The following is a 25,255-nucleotide window of genomic DNA, read 5'->3' as shown; positions in this document are numbered from 1 at the left end:
ATGTCAAAGAGCAGCATCTCAATTAATATGGAATTTATAGTTTTATTAACCAGCAATGTTCTATTAACCAGCAATGTTAAGTAATAAAATATTAAATAGTTCAAATAATAAGTAATTGTGATTTTAATTTCATTGTTCCTCAACTTTTCCGTTTCTGTAAAATCGAATGCAGGTGAATAAAGATTTTTTTTAAGCTGATTTAAAATGGTGACTTTTTAAAAAGCATTCAATTTGTTATAAGAGTCTATAGTGCAGCACTTTATACATCTGAACAGCTGGCAAATTGCACATAACACAGGCCATATACCTCACAATCATAAGTGACAGATGTTCTATTATTCAAAATGGCATCAAGAGAAAATTTAGCCTCCAATCTTCAATCCTTAGAGCCAAGCACTTTTTGGAGAATCATTTCTCTACCAGTCGATGTCTCATAGCATTGCACATGGGCAGTCAGACCAGTTGTAGTCTTCAGGTGAAATGGGATTAGACATATGAACAGGAATAGCCATTCAGTCCCTCGAGCCTGTTCTGCCATTCAGTTAGATCATGGCTGATCTCACTCAACCCCATTTACCCACCTTTGCTCCGTATCCCTGGTTACCCTTACCTAACAAAATTCTATCAATCTCTGTCTTGAAAGCTTCAACTGAACCAGCATCCACAACCTTTTGGAGGAACTGAGTTCCAGATTTCTACTGCCCTTTGTGTGAAGAAGTTCTTCCCAAGTACGCTCCGAAATGGCCTGGCTCTAATTTTAAGATTATGGCTTCTTGTTCTGGATTCCCCCACCAGGGGAAATAGATTCTCTTTATCACCCTACCGAATCATTTTAAATACCTCCATTAGATCACTCCTCAATCTTCTATACTCAAGGGAATACAAGCCACAGTTATGCAACATGTCCTCATAATTTATCCTTTTAGATCCCAGTATTCTTCTGGTATATCTGTGCTGCACCCCCTCCATGGGTAATATACCCTTCCTGAGGTGCGGTGCCCAGAACTGAAAGCAGTAATCCAGATGGTGTCAATTGAAGCATAACATTCACCTCTTTGTATTCCAGACCCCTTGAGATAATGACCAACATTAATTCTCTTTGCTCCTCCACAGTTCCTAGTTTCCCACCATTTAGAATGTACTCTGATTGGATCCAAGAAAGACAAAGTGGATGACCTCACACTTCCCCACATTGAACCCCATTTGCCATAGTTTTGCCCATTCACTTAATCTGTCTGTGTCCCTTTGTAACTATGGGGGCACGGTGGCATAGTGGTTACCACTGTTGCCTCACAGCGCCAGGGACCCGGGTTCAAATCTGGCCTCGGGCGACTGTCTGTGTGGAGTTTGCACATTCTCCCTGTGTCTGCGTGTGTTTCCTCCGAGTGCTCCGGTTTCCTCCCACAGTCCAAAGATGTGCGGGTTAGGTTGATTTGGCTATGATAAATTGACCATTAGTGTTAGGGGATTAAATACGTGGGGTTACGGGGATAGGGTGGGATATGTGTCGGTGCAGGCTCGATGGGCTGAAATGGCCTCTATCTGCACTGTGGGGATTCTGTGAAACTTCCTTTTCCCATCTGTACTACTTACTGTGCCTCTCAACTTAGCATCATCTGCAAACTTGGATATACAACTCTCTATTCCTTCATCCAAGTCATTGATAAATATAGTGAAAAGCTGAGGAACACCACTCCTCATCACATCCCACCAGAGTACATCCCCTTTATCCCTACTCTCCGTCTCTTACCTCACAACCAATTTCCAACCCATGTCACAAGGTTGCCTCCAAATCCATGTGCTTTCATTTTTGTTAATAATCACTTCTGCAGGAACAGGTTGGACCAGAGCCCATCTATATACAGTAATTCATTCCCTATTTTAACATGCGAGGCACTGGTCATCACGCATGCATAATAACTTTTCAGGAAAAGAAACCTTTCAGCAGCATAAATGCTAGAATCTTATGCCAGAAGCGAAACAAGACCAGCACAAAGTGAAAGTGAAAAATAAAAGCCCCCTCCCCCCAAGTTTATATTGTTTGTCAAATTGTTGTGCCAATCCTGGGAAACAGTTTTTCTAACTGGTCACCAGCGTCAGCATCAAGGATTCCCAGATTGGATACAACACGAGTAGATGTACTTCTGCCCCAATAATATACTTTGACTTAGCCTCACCCATAGCACTAAGGCACATGTCTCCACTGTCCACATCACCAATCCTTGTGGTCTCTCCAAGTGATAGCCAATTTAATGCAAATTGTGCCAAAATATGGCATGTGGGCCCACGTTCATAAGGAATTGTGTTGGACTGCCCAAACTCATTTCATACAACACCCACACAGCTAACAGAAACAGGAGATTTTGATCTAATCAGTCAGAACTAAATACAAAGCAAGGTCCCAGAGGGTAAAAGACACTGTCCTAATCCACCGCACCCCATAATTTCCCAAACATTGCTTTTAAAATAAGTATTATTTCGATGCTTTTCTCTCTCATTCCAGCACTGTCCACCCTGGATTTTGGCCAGGACAACACACGGACAACTGCAGATATTGATCAAGGTCACCTTGCAGATTGTCAGGAGGAGAGTGTTACTGAATGCAACTAAAGGTGGAACATTCGCCGCCATTTCCCTCATCCCATTCCCTCAGCATCTGCAATTCACTCTATGCTGCTGGAGGGAGGAAAGGGTGAAGGAGGGTATTCAAAAACAGAACACTTAATAAACAGAAATTATATGCTTCAGTAGCAAAAAATTCTTTATGCAGGGTTTGAAAGTCCTATTGTTTATGTGTCTAAAGATATGCAAATAATCAATAGGACACAAAGATTCGATGTACTTGTCAGGGGGAGAGAGTAGGGGAAAAGCTGCAGTTGCCTAGATGAATGCAGAAACCCTGAAGCTGAATTGCGTACTGAACTATATTTTTCCAACATGGTTATTGAATAACTATACTAAAAAATCATTAAAAAGTAATGAGACCTAGCATAAAGCAGCAAACATGTATAGATACAAGAATCAATTTAAGCGAGATGTTTTATGCTAAGAACTACCAATATTTTCCCAGGTATATATTAATTCAAGTGTCATTTAAAAAAACAGTAGGCACGCAATGGTTACTAAAGAGGTCAATCTAAAATGTGTTTGCTGTACAGGTAGATAGCCACATTTGGAATTTTGTACCCTGCTTTTAATAAAGATCACTGTACATATTACGTGCTCTGCAACATGAATTACAATTGGGTCAATTCAATCTTCACAATATGCCAGAGTAGGAGTGGTCCAAAATATTAAAAACAATGGATGTATACCATACCTGAACCTCTTGGTTTGTGAATATCTCCTCATTGACTTCACATGCAACTAACACTAACAGTTCCCACTCCATCTTCTGTGCTGGCATTCTTCAACGTGCTCAATCTATTTTTGTAGTTTTTCACTCTCGCTGTCTCTCTCTGCCTCCGTAGCATAGGAAAATCCAGCCCTTAGGATCTCTACCAGGACACAGTTTGGCTGATGCTTCTGAGCATTACCAATAATGTTATAAAAACACAATACACAAGAAATAGAAAGACAAGCTTTTTAAAATCAGCTGTGAGTGATGATCCTGCTTACAGCCAGCTCAGAGCTGCACTCCATTTGGCTTCAGGAGATAAATGCAGGCACTGAAAACTGAACACAGGATTTAGTCCTGCCAGTGACATCATTGCAGCACTGACCTGGCATTCTAATTAGCTTGCTTTCCCCTTTTACAATTTATACAGGGTGTTCAAATTATACAATAAAAAGGCTATAAAAGCAACCAAGGAAATGAAAATTGCAATAAATGAACATGTCACAAAAATTAGAACGGTACACACTCCCCATTTACAATTTTACTGTCATTTCCAATAAATAAAGTCTTCAATAAACACAGTCCTGCTTCCACTAAATTTGGATTATGTCAGCGCAGTGTCTCTACAAAATCTTTTAAGGAGATTTGGAATTTTTGTCACCATTGTTTGGGTTTTTACGCTAGATCATTTTCTCAGGTCCAGTGTGACAAACCACTCCCTTAAGCTCTACTCCATATAAACCAGAGCCGGCCTTTATTTGGACAATATCTGGTACTTGTAGTGAGCCCAGGGGTTGAACAGAAAATCCTTCTCACTGTATTTCAGCTTATGGATACATCACATGCCACCATGTGGTTTCCTTGCCTTTGCAATGCAATAGAATAAAACACTCCATCAGACTATGGCTTATGCTATGAACTAACAGACAGATTTATTCAACTTTAAACCGATAAATGAATGGTAGCAAGAGCAGACAATAGATTTACAATAATTATGGACTTAACTTTTCCTCCTTGGGATATAGAAAACAACAAAGTCACTTCTCCTGCACCAACATTCAATTCAAAGCTGGTCCTGAAGCAAGGTCTAGGATTAATCTTGTATTGAGTTTTATTGCGGATCTATTACAGCCTTTGGCAGGACTACATCTGATGGCTTCAGAATGACTGCTGACATGGAGCAAGTCAGCCAGAGATATATATATTTTTAAATCTTTTGAGATAGACTAGAACAAAGGAAATTAAAAATGTAACTCAGAGATGCTAATCAAAAATGTATTGTAAACAGAGCCACAGGATACTGGTGTTTGAATTTGGTGGCTTAAACCCCTTTCTGGGAGCAAATTATCCTGTCTTAGCTGATTGCTGTTGGAACAATCTAATTATTGCATTTTAGCAAAACCATTTTGAAAATAATGAACTAGGCAAACAGGTACGCAGTTACAGGTCATGACCCCCACTCCCCCGATATCCAGATCAGCTAATGATCTGATTTTGGGACTGGTGCACATCAAAGACCTGGACTATTTTCTTTAAGTGAACCTAATTATAGCCCTGCATGGAAATCACCAGCAAGAAAGAAGCCAATAACATAATCCATCGCAAACAGAAATGCTTCACTCTCATACACAAGTCGATCAAGGAGATTTGCAATTTACAAATATGAAAATGGCAGACAGGAAAAGAACAGTTGGTTCATCGAGCTTATCCCATACTATCATGGTGCAATGAACCCCATTCCCCCCGCACCCACCCAGTAATCTCCTGGGAGAGGCAATAAACCGAAGCCAATCCAGGGGGAAGAAAATGTGAGAATTAACTCTCCAACCCCCCAAAAGGCGATCGAACACAAATACATCGCCCTATATCCCACCTACCATTTCTACATTATAATATCAGCCAGTTAGGAACTCGTCCCGCTCTCTTTTGAACACTTGCAGTAAATTCACACTCATTACACAAGCTAGCAACTTGTTGCAAAGATCGATATCTCTCTGCAAAATGAAAAACCTCCTTACCTCTAATCTAGTTCCATGCTTACGTGACTTATATGCAAGTCCCTTCGTCCTCTCTAACCTAATTAACTCAAACAGCCTATCCATTGCGGTTTCTGTTGTGCCTCATGCATAGACAATGGGGGTAATTTTACCTAACCCACTGTGCAGGAGGGAAACGGGTGGGTTCGGGTTAGTGGCCCGTTTTAACTCTCCATTGAAGTCAATGGAGAGTAACAGGTGGCCGAACAGAACCGATCAGCTTCCCGCCAGGTGGGTTAGGTTAACATGACCCAGTAATCTCAGAGGTGACAAAGCCAATGGTATTATTTTGCAAGTGATCAAGAACCCAAATGCATCAGATCTATGACAGCTTTCCTCAGCTGAAGTCCAAAATCCTCGATTAACATAAAATCATGTCAGAACTTTGAAGGGGATATAAAACAGGCAATATTGGTTTGGTGGCCCAATGTTCCTTTTACTCCCTCAGTACTGTACTGGAGTGTCCGCCTAGATTATGTGCTCAAGGGGGAAAAATTCAGTATCGCCCCGTTTGGGGCGCGATTATCGGCCGTGCGCAAAGTTTAGCGCCTGGCACTAATTATCGCCTCCAACTGCATGCTTGGCTTTTAATCGCCCCTGGAGTTGATTGGAGCGCTAAATCAGGCGCTACACACCTCTCTTAAGGCGCAAGGGCCGAGGAGCGAGGCACTACCTCAGAGCACTGGCAAAGCTCATGTGATGTCAGTCAGCAATGGAACACAGACACACTGGTGCTGGCCAGTTCTTAAAGGGGAGGGTAGATCTTGCTCTCCATCCACATCCTGCTCATTGCAGCCTTGAATCTCGGCCTGGAGAGACCTGTGCATCAAATCTGCTGGAAAGATCAATGGAGAGACCCAGGGAAAGAGCTCAGAGTGCTGCCCCCACAGTCTCTTCTAAATCGATACAAGGAAGGGCAAATCAAAATGAACCTGCAAAGTGCTGCTCAGGACCCAAAAACTCCTTCACAGTGTTGAATCTCTCCAGAAGTCTCTCTCTCTCTCCGACTGTTTGGTGCAAAAATGTCACCAACAAAAAAAGGCAGGAAGCGGTCGCCTTTAAATAGCGCTCCCCCAGTCCCTTCCTGACTGCAAGACGCTCCCCCCCCCCCACAAAATCTCTGGAGTGGGATTCAACCCATGACCTCCTAATTCAAAAGGCGAAGGTGCTACTGTTGAGCCAATTTGACACCTATGCTGCAACTTATTAAATGCTTTTTGAAAATCTAATATAGAGAACATCCACGGCATTTCATTTATTAAAACACTCCTCAAAGAACTCTTATTAAATTTGTCAAACATATCTTGTCTTTTCAGATCTGTGCTGGCTAACCTTAATTATCCCATGTCTTTCTAGGGGAGTATTAATTTAATCCTGTATTATGGCCTCTAGGATATTACCCACTACTGATGTTAAGTTGACTGGTCTATAATTACTTGGTTTATCCTTTTTCCCCTTTCTGAACAGAGGGTTACATGGGACTACTTTTGTACTATAGGCACAGCATATGGTCAAGATTTTTCTCACACAGACCAGGTCTACAAGAAGCAAAAATTATGAATAAAATACAATTAAAACCAAAATTTCACGAGGGTTAATTATTTCTTTTTGCAGATTTAAAACTCTTCACAATAAATACGCACAAACTAATTTACCACCGAGCAGAATTGGTTTTTCTGCATTCCTGAATGATACGATATCAGTAACAAGTTTAGCCAATAAATCAAAACACATTTTCAACCAGTTGTCTAAAACAGCTTACCAAGTCAGGCCTCTGCCCTTGTGGCAATCTCAACATCCACATTTGTCTCAGTACTATGCCAGACAGTACTGTTACCCAGTAGACCACTGTGAAATGCTGATTTCCAGGTCATCGATCTCTTCCCTACCTCCAGTACTCTTCCCCCGAGCTGAATCCTGATCAATCTCTCTGCTCGAAGCCCGACTCATTTTTTCTCCTCTCTACACATTGGCCTCTCCTCCTCATCTTGGCTGCCTTTTGACCTGGTAACTATTCTGCTCTGCATTTCCTTTACTCAATTGGAACCGATGTTCATCTATGACCCTGGTCGTATGACTTGAGCAATCTCTTCCTTTGCCGAACAAGTAATTGCTCAAGAGAGAGAAAAATAATTGTAATTAAAATATGAACAAAATTGCAGGGAGAAAAAGGTTTACTTTCATTGTGAACTAAGCTGACATCACAGAGCACGCAAGTAAGTAAAGGAAATACTTTGCTTGTATGGTACATCACTTATTGCATTAACCGGACAGAGATTACACTTACTCGTATAATCGAAAGTTTCCTGTCTATAAATTGTGTACCTTATTTTTCCATTAGGCTCAATTTCTTATGCCTAATATTTAAATAATAATTTTCAGTGAGTGAACCAATCAGTTGAGCCAAAAGCAACAGTATAGTTGTCTAATAGATTTGGAAGAATGAAGTAAAGCATTATTTTTAGTCTCTAATTGATGTAAAAATTTGATAAAGTTCTTCTTGATCCACATATGTGCCACAATTTCCAAACATAATTGTTACACGAGTGGTGACACTCAGTTTTGCATTGTTCTTGTATTTTAGTCTTTGTAACTGATGGCTCGAGGAAGCATAGGAGCAGGCATTTTGCCAGTGTAAGTTGGGCAGACTGGATTGGAAAATAGATTGGAGTTCTGTTCCACCAGAACTCTACTCACTTTGGTGATGGGCCCATTTTCCACAGTCATTTCCGGGGACTGGGGAGAAACACCCGTCCATTTTTGGGCGTGCATGCAGATGACGTGGGGGCATCATGGATCACATTTTCCATCTTTTCTGTCTGGTTTGAACTTGTAGGTATTCGTGGTCACCGATGTAGGTATTGGACGAATTCCTACTTAATAATTGAGTTCGACTTCAGGAGAAACAATCAAATAGTTCTTTAATGCAGGAACAGATGAATACAAGCAGGTTGCCGAGATCGGTACAGGAGAGCCATGCAGTAGGTCTTATCCGGACAGAGACGCCACAAGGACTGAGTAGGCAGTCCCGTGGATTGCGTGATGACGTCATCGCGTTTGCCCGCGCTTGGGACAGTCACGTGACTTGCGACGTGACGTCATCGCGTTTACCCACGTCATCGCGTTCGCCCGCGTCGTCGCGTTCGCCTGTGCTCCCAAAGGAGGAAAACCCCGCACCGGCTACATCGTTAAAGGGAATTATGTCTGGTAAGTAAGGGACACTCGGTGGTACCGCTACAAACTAATTGCCAATCTGCCTGTATAAAATAGATGTCCAGGGTTGCTCGGTGCTGTGGGAAATGTGCAAGCAAATTTAAAATCCCAGAATTCGCTTGAACGGTCGGCGTCAAACGATGAGATGGTCTGACGAGCCTGTCTGAACGACTCCTGTAGTCTCGAGACGGAGACTGCTGGGTGGCTGATGGTCTGGCGGGTGGTCGTACTTGGGTTGGCGTAACGACGATGGGTGGTCGGTGGTCATGCTGTCTCGACTTGGCGGGCGAGGTCCAAATATGTGCTGGTCGTGAGCGGATCCTTGCGTGCGTCGTGGCGGATAAAACGTATCCAGCCTTGCGAAGGACCGTGGAAGCGTGTGACCTCTGTAGCCCGTGGTTCGAAGCGGGCGCCGGGGCGAAACAGCTGGCCGCGTCCTAGCGACTGGCAGGTTGGGCAGACGCGGACCATGGCTCTGTCATTGTTGGGAAAAGGTCCCCAGTCTGACGAAATCTGCAGGAACGCCGAACGGGTGATCCAGGAGGAAAAAAACGTGGGTCTGGGTAGGTCGGTGAACTCGCCGACAGGCGAGCGAACTCTCCGGCAGTCGGGAACGCACGGAACGGTGCGTGCCGTAGTGCTACTACGGTAACACAGAAGAGAGTGAACCATTGCTGCGTTGATCAGTGATCGGTGATGACAGCAATTTTCTTGTTCTGCTGTGGGGCTGTTGAAGAGGCTGACGCTCCGAAAGTCGGTAGAGCTGTCGAAAACGGAGACCGTATCGATGTTGCACAAGGCGAACGGGGCTTCTACCAGGATAAAGCACGAGGGCGGTTGTTGCTCCCAGTGTTGCGGTGGCTGAGCGAAACGGCTGTAGCTTCCAGGCGTGCTTCTGTCGTGAAAGACGTTCACGAAAAATCGGGGTCCGGCTGCGCTGCTTTCGTGAAAAATGTTCACGAAAAACGGGGTCACCAATGTAGGTATTGATGAGCTCCCGTCCTCACGTCGTTGGTCACCAATTGTAAGAATTGGTGTTCGTCGGTTGTTGTTCGTCGTGCCGTTCTTCTGTGAAAACGTTCACAGAGACGGGGTTCAGGCTGTGCGCTTCCTCCGTGAATAACGTTCACGGAGACGGGGTCACCAATTGTAGGTATTCGTGGTCCCCGATGTAGGTATTGGGCAAATTCCTACTTAATAAATGAGTTCGACTTCAGGAGAAACAATCAAATAGTTCTTTAATGCAGGAACAGATGAATACAAGCAGGTTGCCGAGATCGGTACAGGAGAGCCATGCAGTAGGTCTTATCTGGACGGAGACGCCACGAGGACTGAGTAGGCAGTCTCATGGATTGCGTGATGACGTCATCGCGTTCTTCCCGCGGTAGTCACATGACTTGCGTGATGACGTCATCGCGTTTGCCCGCGCTTGGGACAGTCACGTGACTTGCGAAGTGACGTCATCGCGTTTACCCGCGTCATCACGTTCGCCCGCGTCGTCGCGTTCGCCTGCGCTCTCACAGGAGGAAAACCCCGCACCGGCTACATCGTTAAAGGGAATTATGTCCGGTAAGTAAGGGACACTCGGTGGTACCGCTACAAACTAATTGCCAATCTGCCTGTATAAAATAGATGTCCAGGGTTGCTCGGTGCTGTGGAAAATGTGCAAGCAAATTTAAAATCCCAGTACCTACATATGTATCTTTTCCAAAACCTTAGGAGCGATTTTAACTTGATCAAGCGAGGGGGAAGAACCAGAGATTGTAGTTCTCGTGAGAACGACACATGTAGGTAAATGCAGAATGGAGGTCCTGCAAAAGGTAATGTCAGGAGCTGGCAGGAAGAAAAAAAAAAGCAAAACTGAATAATTTCCAGGGTATTAATCATGATTATTCCCAATGCCACCCTCTGGATCAACGAGACGCACAGATTAAGCAGATCACTGTGTGACGCAACACATGGCACAGGGCGAGGATCATCTATGGAGGAAGGAAAGGCTGAGAATACCTTCACCTAAACAGAGAAGGCACAAAATGGGCAATTGCGAATCGGCAGCCCATTTTACTAGATTTTCTTTTCTATTGAGGTGTAATATGGGCTGCAGATTCGCTATCGCCTCTTTTGCACTACCACTGAAGTCAAATTTCACTATCTTGGTCTCAGAAGCGAGGGTAGGAAGGGGCACTTGACAGAGGCTTTTAAGACTGCCACTGATATGAAGAATCTGGATCCACGAAAGTCCTTCAGCCAGGCACAGGATTTGAAGATTAGGGAACAGAGTTTTAACTAAGAGTTGAAAAGGAAAATAGAAAATAGAAAATTTAGGCAAGATATTTTGTTTTAAATAAGATTGTATTGTGGAACAGATGATGAGTGGGAACATAAAACGGTCAGGTTTGTAAAAAGACGTGTATGAATTACTATTATAAAAAAAGCATACAAGAAAACTAATTCTAGAAACACAATAAGGAATCTGATGGGACATTTTGAAAGATAGGCCAGATGAGATGAACCCATGGTCTTCTCCTGCCCAAATCATTACTGTGTTACTTTCTAAAATGATCAAACCATGATGAAATAAAATTAAGGCCTAACCCAATGTTTCTATTTTAATCCAGTTTAGTGTTTTTATTTTTTAAAAAACAAGCTTCTGCTGCTCATTTGAACGTTTATAAACAACATTACAGCCCATCTGTAATGGCCCTTACTTCTCAAAAACCTTTAGAAATCCAATTTACCCACCACCTCAATGTAAAGCTAGATTCAACATGCTTTTTATTGTGCCTTGATCATCATCCTGAATTAACACATTCAGAAAAGGTCTGACACCATTCAAATAGGAATTACATCATGTTGACACAACAGGTCACTAACAATTGTGCTATTGGCAGCAGTGTCCAGAGTCCCTTACTGCAAGTGCAGCCAAGGCTTTGGACTATTTCCACTGGAAATAATGTGACCCCCTCATCAAAATCCTCTTTGGGTCCTAATTTTTCTTTTGTTCTTTCACTGCATTTTGTACATCAAAAGAGAATTTAAATCTTACTATGTAATATAAAAGCCAGCAGCAGAATCTGCAATGTAATTTTACAATCAAGACTTTTGAGGCAAGACTGTCAAAGTCAACAGCAAGATTATATCAGCAGCAGAAAGAGCTAGGCTAAAGATGGTGAATGCAGAGCTAAAAGATTAGAAGTGGAAAGATAAAGCTTAAGGGGGAAAAATTGAGTCGCGCCCCCTTTGGGGTGCTACCTTCACTGGGGTGCTAAAAATTAGCACCCCTGCGGCCAAAATTCATCGGTAGCGCCCCAAGAGGGAAGCGGGGCGCTACTGGAAGCGCCCCACATCCCTCTTGGGGCGCTGCGAGGGAATATCTCGGCGCAATGTGCCACGGTATTGCAGGCCTTCCTCCCCTTATTAAAGGGGAGGGGCCTAGCGCAGCGCGACCCGGGGCCCAGCTGGTCCACCGGGATCGGAGTGCCGGCAAAAGAGCCCGGCACTCAAGAGAAGTGCCGGGCTCATGGAGCGCAGCTGGCACTCCGTGGGGCGGGGTTGGGGCGTTCAGGAGGCCGGGGTTGGCAATGGAGGCAGATGCTGGCAGGCGGCCAGCAACAAAAATGGCCGCCCGGCCCCTCGCCTTTAATTAGCGCCGCCCCAGCCGCAGGTAGGCCCCGCTGACCCTGTCGGACATAGCATCCGGTGGTAAGTCGGGGGGGGGGGGGTGCTACCGAAGATCGCGGCCAGGGTGCGAGCGGGGTACTGCGCACAACGATGACACCAACACCAGCGGCGCTAACCTCCCACTGAATTTCACAGGAGACGTTGGCGGCGCCACGTCCGGGCGCTAGCTGCTTTGCACGCCATTAGGGCGCTAACGGGAGGCGCAAAGCAACCAAATTTCTCCCCCTAAAAGTCCTGATAGAATCCATGTGCTAAAAAAAAACCAAGATGCACTGCAGCAACTCGCCAAAGCTCCTTCAACAGCACCTTCCAAACCCGCAACCTCTACCACTTAGAAGGACAAGGGCAGCAGACGCATGGGAACATCACCACCTACAAGTTCCCCTCCAAGCCACACACCATCCTGACTTGGACCTGTATCGCCGCCGTTCCTTCACTGTCGCTGGGCCAAAATCCTAGAACTCCCTTCCTAACAGCATTGTGGGTGTACCTACACCATATGGACTGCAGCGGTTCAAGGCGGCGGCTCACCACCATCTTCTCAAGGGCAATTAGGGATGGGCACTAAATGCAGGCCTAGCCAGCGACACCCACATCCCATCAATGAATTTTAAAAAAATGTATGGAATTTAAGCCTAGAAATTACTTTTAGCATTAAGCTAAAATCTGCACTGTCACAGGGTGATTGAGCAGTAACTTCACGTGTGCTGTACACTGCAGAATTCCTACCAGTTTGTTGCACACTCCTAAGCTGTTGTTTGGGGAAATGGATTCTCAATATTGCTGACAGAAGAGATACTTTTTGGAAAGTGCACCATATTCTAGCGCTGAAGGTTTCATAGCCAAGTGACTGTGTTGCGCAGGTTGCAGTCTTGCTTTTGGAAGATGAGCTGCTGCATATTTTAGATGAAATCTACATTTTTTTTTTAAAGTACAATTCAGTACTCCACTAGCACTGTTTTTGACAGAGAACCAGCAACAGCAAAAAAGAATCATTCATGATGTCAGATGGGCACACAAGTGCATAACGTCAGCTCAAACTAGTACAGAAAACATATACCGTGCCAAGCACAGCTACTGGAGAATGATGGTAGAGGTATCACTAACCTGGCTTAGCAATCGTCACAAAGCTATGCCATCTTCTTCAGGTAGACTTGCAGATAACATTTAACAGCCATAGGGCACTGCCAGTGGCCACGGCCCTTAATTTTTCATGTCCGGCTGCTTCCAGGCTAATACTATAAACATCTGCAATCATCTAGTTTGCTGTCCACAGATGCATCACGGTCACAGATGCATTGATCAGGAGGGTCAATAACCTTAGCCTCCCCCTCGCCCAGCGAGAATGGTGCATGGGTGGGGTTAATATTAGGCTGCTTCCACTTACCGCCCAAGGGAGTGTTCTTTCTGCCCGGCACCATTTCATCTTCGCCAGCTTTCAATTCGGCCAAGGCTCTCAACAGGCAGGCAAGGGCCTAATTTAAATTCAAAGATCGCGGCCTGAAGATCGGTGCCGCAATGTGATTTTAACGACAAGGGGAAGCCCGGTGCAAAATCAGAGAGCCAAACTATGGCGTGAGGTGCTGACTGGCCAGAAGAGGCCAAGGTAAGTTTTGAAAAATGACTCGAGAAATCCTTGTGGGCCAGGAGGAGCAGGAGTGCTCCCCCCAGCCCCTGCAAGGAGTCCTTGGGCCTCCCCAGCCTCGGCCTTGCCTCTCCCACCGCGCGCTGGGATCAGCCGCCAAAGCCCTTTCCCAGTGCTGACGTTATGCCGAGGACCGTTCCTTTGGCTCCCGACCCCATTTCCTGCTCCATCCCCTGACCAGCAGCTGTGAAATGGGGAGAAAGCAGGGACCGGGTACTGAACTTGGATGATCAGCCATGATCGCACTGAATGGCGGAGCAGGCTAGAGGGGCCGAATGGCCTACTCCTGCTCCTATCTTTTATGTTTCTATGAAATGCAATTATGAACCATTTAAACAGCTGAAATAGCACGGGGAGTGCCAGAGCAGCCATTTACTGAGCAATGCTGCTGAACAATGGACTGTTGCAGAAGGGGGAAAACCATGTTTACTGTAGAGCTAACACAGCCCTGGTGATAGTGAAACAACTGCACTACTGGTGCAATAAAGGAGAGCTTGAAACAGGCAGCTGGACATTGTTTTTATTGGTGTCACCATTTATAGCCATGGAAAAGCAAAGTCTGAAGCCACATCGCTGCAAACTCAGAACCCCACCACGGTGGGAATCCAAAAAGAAAGCTTTTCTTGACTTTCAGCATTAATAGTTGTAAATGGTAGCCAAACTATTGTTTATTCAGCTCAGTTACTAATATAAAATAAGGTATCAAATCACTGACTTGAGGTGTGTGCTGCTGAAGTATTGCTAGCAATGAGACAAGCAGGCACCCTGGAGCACATTAATCACAAAATTCAATTAAATGATAACACTGTGTTCATGATAACAAGAAATTAGAATGCATCTATAAAAGGAGCTCAAGAAAAATGCTCATCTCATGTTAATTTGGGAGAGTTCAATGGAAAAAAGAGTTTTCCTTATTTAAATATGTATCAGTTACGTAAATAAGTAGATTACACGGTGTCTCTGCAAATGTAAATAATAAAAATATTTTTATTTTCAGTCAGCAAAATTCAATCAGCAATTTTTGCATCTGTTGGAAACTGTGTGGGGAGGGTGGAGTTTGCAATCAATACCTTTCATAGTGTCTAGACATCATGTTAGCCATAAACACTTCAAGAATTACCTGAGAATACATTATTTATCGGAAATAAGAGGCTCAAAGTAATTTTTGGATAAAACCTTAAAATATAGTGGATTGAGTTATCAAGTGACTATAAAGGTTACCTTACAGGGTTTCTGGCATTTTCTATTTGGCAGCAAATAATTAGTATGTCACATCTTATGGAAATAGTAATTAAGTGTAAAATGGAACAGTGTCTCTCTAACTCAACAGGACTTGCATTTACATAGCACCTTTAACATGGTAAAACATCCCAAGACACTTCACAGGAGTGTGTGGCGGTCAGCGAGCACTGGGGTGATGGGTGAATGGGGCTTGATGCGAGTTAGGATAAGGGCAGCAGAGTTTTGGATGAGCATAAGTGTAAGGATAGAAGACAGAAGGCCAGCCAGGAAAGTATTGGAATAGTCGAGTCTGGAGGCTATAGAAGCATAGATGAGTTTCAGCAGCAGATGGGCTGAGGCAGGGACGGAGATGAACAATATGATGGAGGTGAAAGTAGGCGGCCTTGATGATGGAGAGGATATAGGGTCGGAAGCTCAGCTCAGGGTCAAATAGAAACATAGAAGATAGGAGCAGGAGTAGGCCATTCGGCCCCTCGAGCCTGCTCCGCCATTCAATGAGATCCTGGCTGATCATCCAAATTCAGTACCCGGTCCCTGCCTTCTCCCCATATCCCTTGATCCCTTTAGCCTCAAGAAATATATCCAATTCTTTCTTGAATATATTTAATGAACTGGCCTCCACTGCCCTCTGTGGCAGAGAATTCCACAGGTTCACCACTCTCTGGGTGAAGAAATTCCTCCTCATTTCAGTCCTAAATGGCTTACCCCTTATCCTTAGACTATGACCCCTGGTTCTGGACTCCCCGGCCATCAGAAACATCCTTCCTGCATCTAGTCTGTCCAGACCTGACAGAATTTTATAGGTTTCGATGGGATCGCCTCTCAATCTTCTAAACTCCAGTGAGTATAAGCCCAATCGACACAATCTCTCCTCATACGTCATTCCTGCCATCCCAGGTATCAGCCTGGTGAATCTTCGCTGCACTCCTTCCATGGCAAGAACGTCCTTCCTCAGGTAAGGTGACCAAAACTGCACATAATACTCAAGGTGCGGTCTCACCAAGGCCCTGTAGAACTGTGGCAAGACATCCTTGTTCCTGTACTCGAACCCTCTTGCTACGAAGGCCAACATACCATTTGCCTTCTTAACCGTCTGCTGCACCTGCATGCTTACCTTCAGCGACTGGTGCACAATAACACCCAGGTCTCTTTGCACTTCCCCTTCTCCCAATCTATTGCCATTCAAATAATAATCTGCCTTCCTGTTTTTGCCACCAAAGTGGATAACCTCACATTTATCCACATTATAGTGCATTTGCCATGTTTCTGCCCAATTACCCAGCCTGTCCAATAGGACGATAAAGTTGTGCTGGTTCAGCCTGAGACAGTGGACAGGGAGGGGTTTGGGAATGGAGTTTGTGACAAGGGCCAAACACAAAAGCATTTCGATTGTCATTCAGGATTTTCTATCCACTTTCCTTGCTTTTGATTTATACATTCTTCACCCGTTAATTATTACATTTAAACAGGCCTATGTAAACTGAGCTTTTCCCGTGTCCATTCGCGTGTGCACTTTGGCTGCTGCTCCGGACCCGAGCCATTCAATACTTTACCACTTTTTCCCCCTCTTTTCCTTTCTCTCTATCCCTCCCTGACCGCTCTCTCCTGTCATCATGCCTCCTTTCATCTCTCCTCTCTCGGATACTCTGCCCTCCCAAATCCCTACCCCAATCCTTCATTAATCTTTGACCTTCCTACTCTCCTGCAGCCGTCCCAGGCTCGACTCCCTCTTAGCTAAGCCTACAGCTTCCCTCTGTGCCTCACTTGGCATCCTACGAAGGGCCCATCGAGGCACTCGTCGCTGCCGCCTTACGAGCAGAAACCCCAACTGTCCCATCCTACTCTCGCCGACCTTCCCACCCAGCGCGCCTACTGGGGGCAAATCTTGCCAATCTCCTCCCCATCCAACTCATCCCCCCCAAGCGCTGACCCCGTGGACGCTGGCGGCGGGACAGCCTTCACGGACCCTCTCCGCATCTCCTTCCAGAATGTCAGTTCACTTGCGAACAAGGCCCTTGCCATCCATGAGCTTATCGTGGATTATTGCATCGACATCATGGCCCTGACAGAAACTTGGTTCAGGGGTGATGACACTTTACCCTTAAATAAAGCCTCCCCACCTGGCTATACAATACAATACAATACAAATCGCTTTATTGGCATGATAAGGTACATCTTATGTTGCCAAAGCATCAAAATACATTTATGGTTGAACACATAAACGCGGTTCCATTCATACAGTGTATAAACAGGTATATCCCTGAGTTTATAAATATATTTTCGCCTTGTTTATACCTTCCACCACTTGCCATGCTCAGACCGCCGTGGTGCTGGTGTGGCTCTCATCACCAAATCACACCTTGGTCTGCCCCCCTACTCCTCCGGCAGTTTCTCCTCCTTTGAGCATCTCACCTTATTCTACCCCCCTCATTTAAAGTTCTTGTTCTCTACTGCCCACCCAAGCACCATAAAAATATTACCGAGTTATCTTCACTGCTCTCCTCCCTCAGCACCAAACAACTTCTCATCCTCGGTGATTTCAACCTCCAATTCAATTCATCATGCTTTCTCTCCTCTGAGTTCACAAACCTCCTGTCCTCCCCTAATCTCTCCCTCCATGTAAACTCCCCAACCCATATTCACGGCCACCCCCTCGACCTTGCCATCACTCGTGGCCTTGCTACTCCCATCGTGTCAATCGCAGGTAAGCCCATCTCTGACCACTTCCTCGCATCGCTCTCCACCCACATCCCCCTTCCACCCACCCCGCCCCCCACCAAACCCTATTTCCTTCTGTGTCCGCCCCTGGAAAAAAACTCTCCCATCTCTCTTACAACTGAACTTATGAAATCCCAACTGTCCAGCCTTTGGCCCTCCATTCACCACGACATTTCTGCAGCTACCGATCTGCTCAACCACACCCTCACCCCCACCTGTGATGCCCTAGTCCCTACTAAAACAATTACTCTCTCTCTCACCCTGGCCGCTTCCCCTGGTACGGCCCTCATCTTCGCTCCCTTAAGTCCAAGGGATGCAGACTTGAACGGATATGGCGGACAACTGGTTTAACCATTCACCGCCAGATCTGGCTGGACTACATAAAGCATCATCGGGTCCTGCTCTTGTCTGCCAAAATTGCTCACTATTCCAAAATCATTCTGGAATGCAAAGATAAACCCCGGCTCCTATTCTCGACTGCTAGGCATCTTCTTAAACCCTTCTCCCCCGTCTCCTCCACCCTCACCTCCGACAAGTGTGAGGAGCTCATGGACTTCTTTGTCTCTGATTGAGACCATCTGTTCGCCTCTGCCGCTTCCCTTCCTTCCCCTAGCCCACCGGGCCAAATTTCCTCCAAGGTTCCCCCCTGCCCTAGCCCTGAACTCACATCTTTCTCCAGTTCTCTCCGATCTCCCCTCATGACCTCGCCGTGCTCATTTTGTCCATGAGACCCACTTCCTGCTCCCTCGACCCTATTCCCACCAAATTGCTGACCACCCAACTTCCTTTTCTGGCTCCCATGTTAGCTGATATTGTTAACGGTTCTCTCTCCTCAGCTGCTGTCCCCTTCTCCCTCAAATCTGCCGTCATCACCCCTCTCCTCAAAAAACCAACCCTTGACCCCTCTGTCCTTGCAAACTACCGTCCCATCTCCAACCTCCCTTTCCTCTCCAAAGTCCTTGAACATGTTGTCGCCTCCCAAATCCGTGCCAATCTTTCCCGCAATTGCATGTTTGAATCCCTCCAATCAGGTTTCCGCCCTTGCCATAGTACCGAAACAGCTCTCAAAGTCACAAATGACATCCTTTGTGACTGTGACAAAGGTAAACTATCCCTCCTCGTCCTTCTTGACTTGTCTGCAGCCTTTGACACGGTTGACCATTCCATCCTTCTCCAACGCCTCTCCACCGTCGTCCAGCTGGGTGGGACTGCACTCGTCTGGTTCGATTCTTAACTATCTAATCGTAGCCAGAGAATCACCTGCAATGGCTTCTCTTCCCACTCCTGCAACGTTACCTCTGGTGTTCCCCGGGGATCTATCCTTGGCCCCCTCCTATTTCTCATCTACATGTTGCCCCTTGGCGACATCATTCGAAAACAGTGTCAGTTTCCACATGAAAGCGGACGACACCCAGTTCTACCTCACTACCACTGCTCTCAACTGCCTATTTCCACCTCCGTAACATTGCCCGTCTCCACCCTTGCCTCAGCTCATGCGCTGCTGAAACCCTCATCCATGCCTTTGTTACCTCTAGACTTGACTATTCCAACACACTCCTGGCTGGCCTCCCACATTCTGCCCTACGTAAACTTGAGGTCAGCCAAAACTCGGCTGCACATGTCCTAACTCGCACCAAGTCCCGTTCACCCATCACCCCTGTGCTCGCTGACCTACATTGGCTCCTGGTTAAGCAATGCCTCAATTTCAAAATTCTCATCCTTGTTTTCAAATCCCTCCATGGCCTCGCCCCTTCCCATCTCTGTAATCTCCTCCAGCCGCCCCCCCCACCCCCATCCCCCCACTATCTGCGCTCCTTTAATTCTGGCCTCTTGAGCATCCCTGATTATAAATCGCTCAACCATTGGTGGGCGTGCCTTCTGTTGTCTTTAAGATGCTCTTTAAGACGCTCCTTAAAACCTACCTCTGACCAAGCTTTTGGTCACCTGCCCTAATTTATCCTCATGTGGATTCGTGTCAAATTTTGTGTCTTAAAGTACTCGTGTGCAGCGCCGGTGAAGGAATAAGCCATATAACCTATTGAGAAAAAGACACCATTCTATGAAAGAGTTCTGGCCTTATTAAAACATGACAAACTGGGTCTGGAAATCTAGAAACCTAACGATGAAAAAGCTGTGAAAGCATTCTGGCTATTGAGATAAGATAGTTGTTGACACTGAATCAGGCTCCCGACAGTCTGAACCTTTCGGAGTCAAACAATGGTTCACCTTGTTCAAGGTGTTCCAATTTACACTTCGTAAAGAAGCAGAAACATCTGCCTTCGTAAAAATGACATCAAGTAAAACGCCAGTACGATAGCAAAATACTGCGGATTCTGGAAATCCGAAATAACAGAAAATGCTGGAAAAATTCAGCAGGCCAGGCAACATCCGTGGAAAGAGAAAGAGTCAATGTTTCGAGTCTTGACAAAGAGTTTGACATACATAATGATGCATGTAAACTGCATGTCGGTTCTTTAATAAATCTATATACTTTTAGAACTGTCTCACATAAGACTTCTGTATCAAACTCGCGAACTCAATTTCTGTACACTCTTTGGTGAGGAGTTGCAGAATTCTGGGGGAGTTTTCCGGACCCTCCTAATATCCGGAACGTTACAGTCTAACTAAACTTATTAAAAGTGCTATCTGGAGGAAGGTAACATTTTCAGGTTGTTCTTTTCCTTTAGGCAGAGATAGTCCAGACCTTTAGACCCAATTAAGCGTCTTTAGGATTCAGCTACCTCAAACTTTAGTTGAGAGTGAACGTCTGAGGAATACACCTGATCCGGGGTAGCCCTAAAGGGGCTAGGACTAGTAATTATCCCTTCACGCCTTGAGACATTTTACTACATTAAGGGCGCTATATAAATACAAGTTGTTGTTGTTGCGAAGCGACAATCCGCTTTATTCAAAACTAGCTGAAGTGCCCGGCGGTGCCGAGGGATTTTTGAGGGCATGTTGTTGTTGGAAGAGAGAGCGCGACTGGGGGGAGGGGGAGAGAGCGCGACTGGGGGGAAGAGAGAGCGCGACTGGGGGGGGGGGGGAGGAAGAGAGAGCGCGACGGGGAGAGAGAGAGAGAGAGAGAGAGAGAGAGAGAGAGAGAGAGAGAGAGAGAGAGAGGTGGTGGGGGGAAGGAGAAAGGGAGGGGGGAGCCAGCAGACCCTCTCCGCCGGCGATGGCTCCACTGAGCTTCGTGCCGCCCCACGCACTGACATGCTGGGCGCAGCGCCACGGTCAGCCTGAGCCCCGCCCTCCCGAGGCTGGGCCGGAGGCGGCTTGAGACGGCCGATTGCGGCTGGCCGAGCCCGGTTGCCTTGGTAACCCTCCTCCCCTCTCCGCCTCCCGATCTCCGGGACCAGGCCTGAGCGGCTTGAGACGGCCAATTGCGGCTGGCGAGCCCGGTTGCCGGGGTAACCCTCTCTGCTCCCCCTCCCCTCCCGAGCCCCGCCACCCCCCCACTAACCTGCTCGCTTCCCTCTGGTTGCGCTCTGTGAGGAGCTTGCAGTGAGCCCAGCCAGCCTTTACCAAGATGGCTGGCCGCTGATTCGGAATCGGGCCCAGCGGGGGGGGGGGGGGGCGGGTGAGGGGCGGGAGGAGCTTGCCACAAAACAATTGCCTAGGGTCCAGCATGGCTGGCAACAGACACCCAGGCTTCGAAGCCTACCTGCAAAAACGGGGAAAGGTAGGAAAATTAATGAGATGAGATAAAAGATTTAGAAAGTAATTAACTTTTTTTAAAAACAATATGGCCTAGAAATTCACTTTGGGCCCGCCAGCTGGCGTGCGCCCAAAAGTTAGCGCTGAGCGCGGAGCCAGTTGCGCCCGTCAGATATTCAGTTTTTGCGCCCCAAGTCGGAACCGGGCGCTATTCCAGGGTGTGCCCGCCCCCGCTTGGGGCGCTGAAACTGAATTTCAGCGCTCTAGACGCCACTGCGCCACCCGCTGCGGTACTGCAGGCCTCCTCCTTCTCTTAAGGGGGAGGTGCCTGCAACAGGGAGATCGCCGCTGGATAGTGCCGGCAAATGAGCCCGGCACCACGGAGAAGTGCCGGGTTCGCGGAAAGCAGCCGGCAATACCGCGGGGGGGGGGGGGGGGGGGGGGGGCGGTGGAGGAGGCCGGGGAAGGAGGTGCGGGCAGGCGGCCGCCAAAAAAGCGGCCGGCCGCACCTCCACCTTAAAGCGCCCCACTAAGGCTACAGGACGGCCCCGTTTTCTGATCGCTGTTTGCGGCCGCTGCGGAAGAGGCGGCCGCAACAAAATATGGCGGGCGGGGCGGTAGCGGGGCACTGCGCACACCGATGACGTCATCGGTGGCGGCGCAGCGCTACTGGCTAACGCTGCCATTACCGCAGCGCTGAATATCGGCGAAAGCTCAGCAAGTGGTGCAAAAGCCCTCTTTGGGCGAAAACTGGGCGCAAAGCCTACTGAATTTCTAGCCCTATGTGTTTTAAAAGCAACTTTTTTTTTTTTTAAAGACGCAGAAAGCGGGAAAAAGAAATGAAAAGTTTGGAATCAAGACGGCGGCGACTCACCTCGGTTCAGAACGATAAGGCCCACCCACATACGAACCGATCGGTCGACCGTCAGGTCACCGAAGCGTAGGATTGGTCAATCGTCCCGTCACTCGACTCTAGGAGGGCCCGCCCGCACGCGCCAGAAACCCGCCCCCACCACGCAGCAATTGGTCGACCATCGGGTCGCTCGACCGTACGATTGGTCGACCTCGACGTCACTCAATGCTAATGAGCAGATAATGAGCGGAATTTTGAACGTTTTTTGGATACCGCGGGCACAATTTTTGTCTCACCGAAACGTAAATACGCTTACGACCGTTCTGGAATCCTAAGCTTTCTTTTGATGTAACACACATGTAGGTACGCTCTATAACTTTTGATTGTATAGCCGGACAGAGAGACAGAAAGACAGACAGAGACACATACCGTTTTATATATATAGATGCTACCTAAGCGAGTTGTTGTAGTAAAGGTTGCTGTGTTTTTACTTTAAGCCAATCAACAAAACATGAGGGGAAAAAAGTGTTAGAGGAAGTAAATGTGATACTTGAAGGAAGTGCATGCTACTGTATATGTGATGGGCCTTCAATAACCACAAAACTAGAAGTTATAGACTTAAACAAGTTAGCTTTTAATCACTAAGATCAGAGCTAACATCTCAACACGCCGACTGGTTCACAGGAATGAGTCATACAGATCCTGGGATCTTTATGTAAGAGAAGTCAGGGGCGGAGCCAAGAGCCAAGACCTGGAACCTCCCAGGTTAGTTGGGAAAGAGGAAGTGAAACTATACACAGTGGGGGAGGGTAATATACATGAGTGCAAAACGAATACAGGATCAAGACAAACAGATTTCATTACAATATGCAAAACTTTCATATTTTACCCGGTTTCCCGTGGCATTGCTCAGCTAGTTGGAGGATATTTTTTTTCCCTCTTTCCTTTGATCACATGAGCAGTCCCCCCTTGGAAGATTTAAATGCACCATCCACACCAATGTGAAAGGCAAGTTATAAAAACTCAGCTGTCAGCTTGCTAAGGAACCTAAAAGAATTAATACTATATATTTGTATAATAGAATCACTTTAAATGTTTGTAAAGAGTTCAGTGCTAGGAATCCAGCATGAATACAAGACACTCAAGAGAAGCGCTCCAATGAAGAAGGGGAGCAGGTAATGGGATGGAGTTGGGGCTGTCTCCCTCCCCAACATTAATTCATCAGCTGGAAATAGCAGCATACAATCACAGAACCGTAAATATTTCAGCATAAAAGCTACAAGTACCAATGGTAAGTGTATACTTAAGAAATAAATTATAAACAAATCCCATAATTTAAAATTACCCAGATATAGGCACGTTGTAAGAGAAGATAAAAAGCAGTGATTTACTAGGACAATCCACCTAATTTGTGCCTATTAAGATATCTCAGCCTAGCTTGCAATATTGGCGAGTTATTTTAGCGGTTTATTTTCTAGGAAGCTACCAGTCTCATTCATGAACACAGGAATGTACAGGTCTAGAAATGACTATTAAACTCGTCTTTATATTGTTACAGGAATGCTATGCAGTCAATAAACTGAATTTATTTTATCCTCCTTTTATTTATTGGTTTCTCATAATATCTCCAACCGTCTAAAATAATTAAAAAGTCCAGACTGATAACAAGGCAGATGATATAAAAGGCACCAGCTCAAGAACAATGGATGGCTGAAGATGCATCAGTGTGTATGATCTCAAGCTGGTTTTGTATTGATACAATATGTGCCCCTAGCCAAAACCAACAAGGGACCACATACACCTTGAAGACTCTGTCCCCAGCCATCTGTTTTATACAACATTCACCATTCCTACAGTTTTTTTAAAAATCAAGAAAATGGGATAATTTTACCAAGAAAGTACAGTATGATTGAACCGTGACTAGAGTGCGGTCTGTACTTTGAACGGAGTAGAGAACTTAAGAGCATCAGAGGGAACCAGTGACATTCTCAGACTCTGCTGTGGAAATTACAAAAGAATAGTTTAAGAAACAGAAGTATTTAGTGCATTGTACTGGAAATTATTCCATCAGTAAGTTACTTGTGAGTGAGAAAACATGCAGAACTCTCAAGCAACTGTTACTGAAGTTATTTTTGAGACAGTGCGAGTGAAATGAAAGGCAGCGTGCATTGCCAGACCTTTGGTCCAACCAGGACTTTGTATAGCTGTAGCATAACTTCTATCCCCTTGTATTCTAGTCCTCGAGAAAGCAGGGACAGGGTACTGAATTTGGATGATCAGCCATGATCTCATTAAATGGCGGAGCAGGCTCGAGGGGCCGAATAGCCTACTCCTGCTCCTATCTTCTATGTTTCTATAAAGGCCAGCATTCCATTAGCCTTTCTGATTATTTTCTGTACCTGTCCATGATATTTTAACGATCTATGTTTATATATCTCAATTAATTTTTGATAACTGAGACTATTATGAGCACGGAAGTCTGCTTAATACTTTCCTCAAGGACACAAAGTATTCTGCAGCACCCTTGGGAGGTTGCTAGTATCTTGACTATTCTCTAAAAATGAACAGAATTATTTAGCTCAAAGACTGCTAGAAAATGTAAGTCATGCAAAGGACTTGCGCCTGAAGCATTTACAATATAAAATATTCAAAATAACCAAGTATTGTACATAAGAGCCACATCTACTGCTTCAAGAGGACAGGGGGATACCAGTAAGCACAGGCTTACAGGTTGGGGTACAGTGCGCGTCAGCTCCAAAGCACCTGGTGTGGTCCAGGGGCTTGGAGGCCCAGCCAATCTTAACGGCCGGGCCGAGTTTCCATAAATGTTCTCTGACTCCCGCCCAAACCCAGCCAGATCCAGTACCTGGCTG

The 25,255-nt window shown here is 46.0% G+C and overlaps 1 protein-coding gene across 3 annotated transcripts in view; it reads right to left on the bottom strand.

The window, feature by feature from the left end:
- The window catches only part of LOC147103205 (calcipressin-3-like), a 165,848-nt gene that overhangs the window by 100,688 nt on the left and 39,905 nt on the right, over nt 1–25,255 (bottom strand). The window contains exon 1 of one of the 3 annotated variants that reach the window (XM_085962627.1): nt 3,320–3,670. The exons of the other annotated variants lie outside the window; for them this stretch is intronic. Within the exon in view, the coding sequence (XP_085818753.1) occupies nt 3,320–3,406 (87 nt within the window). The 5' untranslated portion in view covers nt 3,407–3,670. Of the gene's footprint in view, nt 1–3,319; nt 3,671–25,255 lie in introns of those variants that run through there. 3 annotated transcript variants of the gene reach the window in all.

The sequence above is a fragment of the Somniosus microcephalus genome, chromosome 20 (assembly GCF_052327205.1).
Source record: "Somniosus microcephalus isolate GS21.2 chromosome 20, FLI_Smic_1.0, whole genome shotgun sequence".
In the NCBI taxonomy this organism is placed as follows: domain Eukaryota; kingdom Metazoa; phylum Chordata; class Chondrichthyes; order Squaliformes; family Somniosidae; genus Somniosus; species Somniosus microcephalus.
The sequence above is the reverse complement of the archived record's forward strand: the minus strand, read 5'-3'. Positions and strand labels throughout refer to the sequence as shown.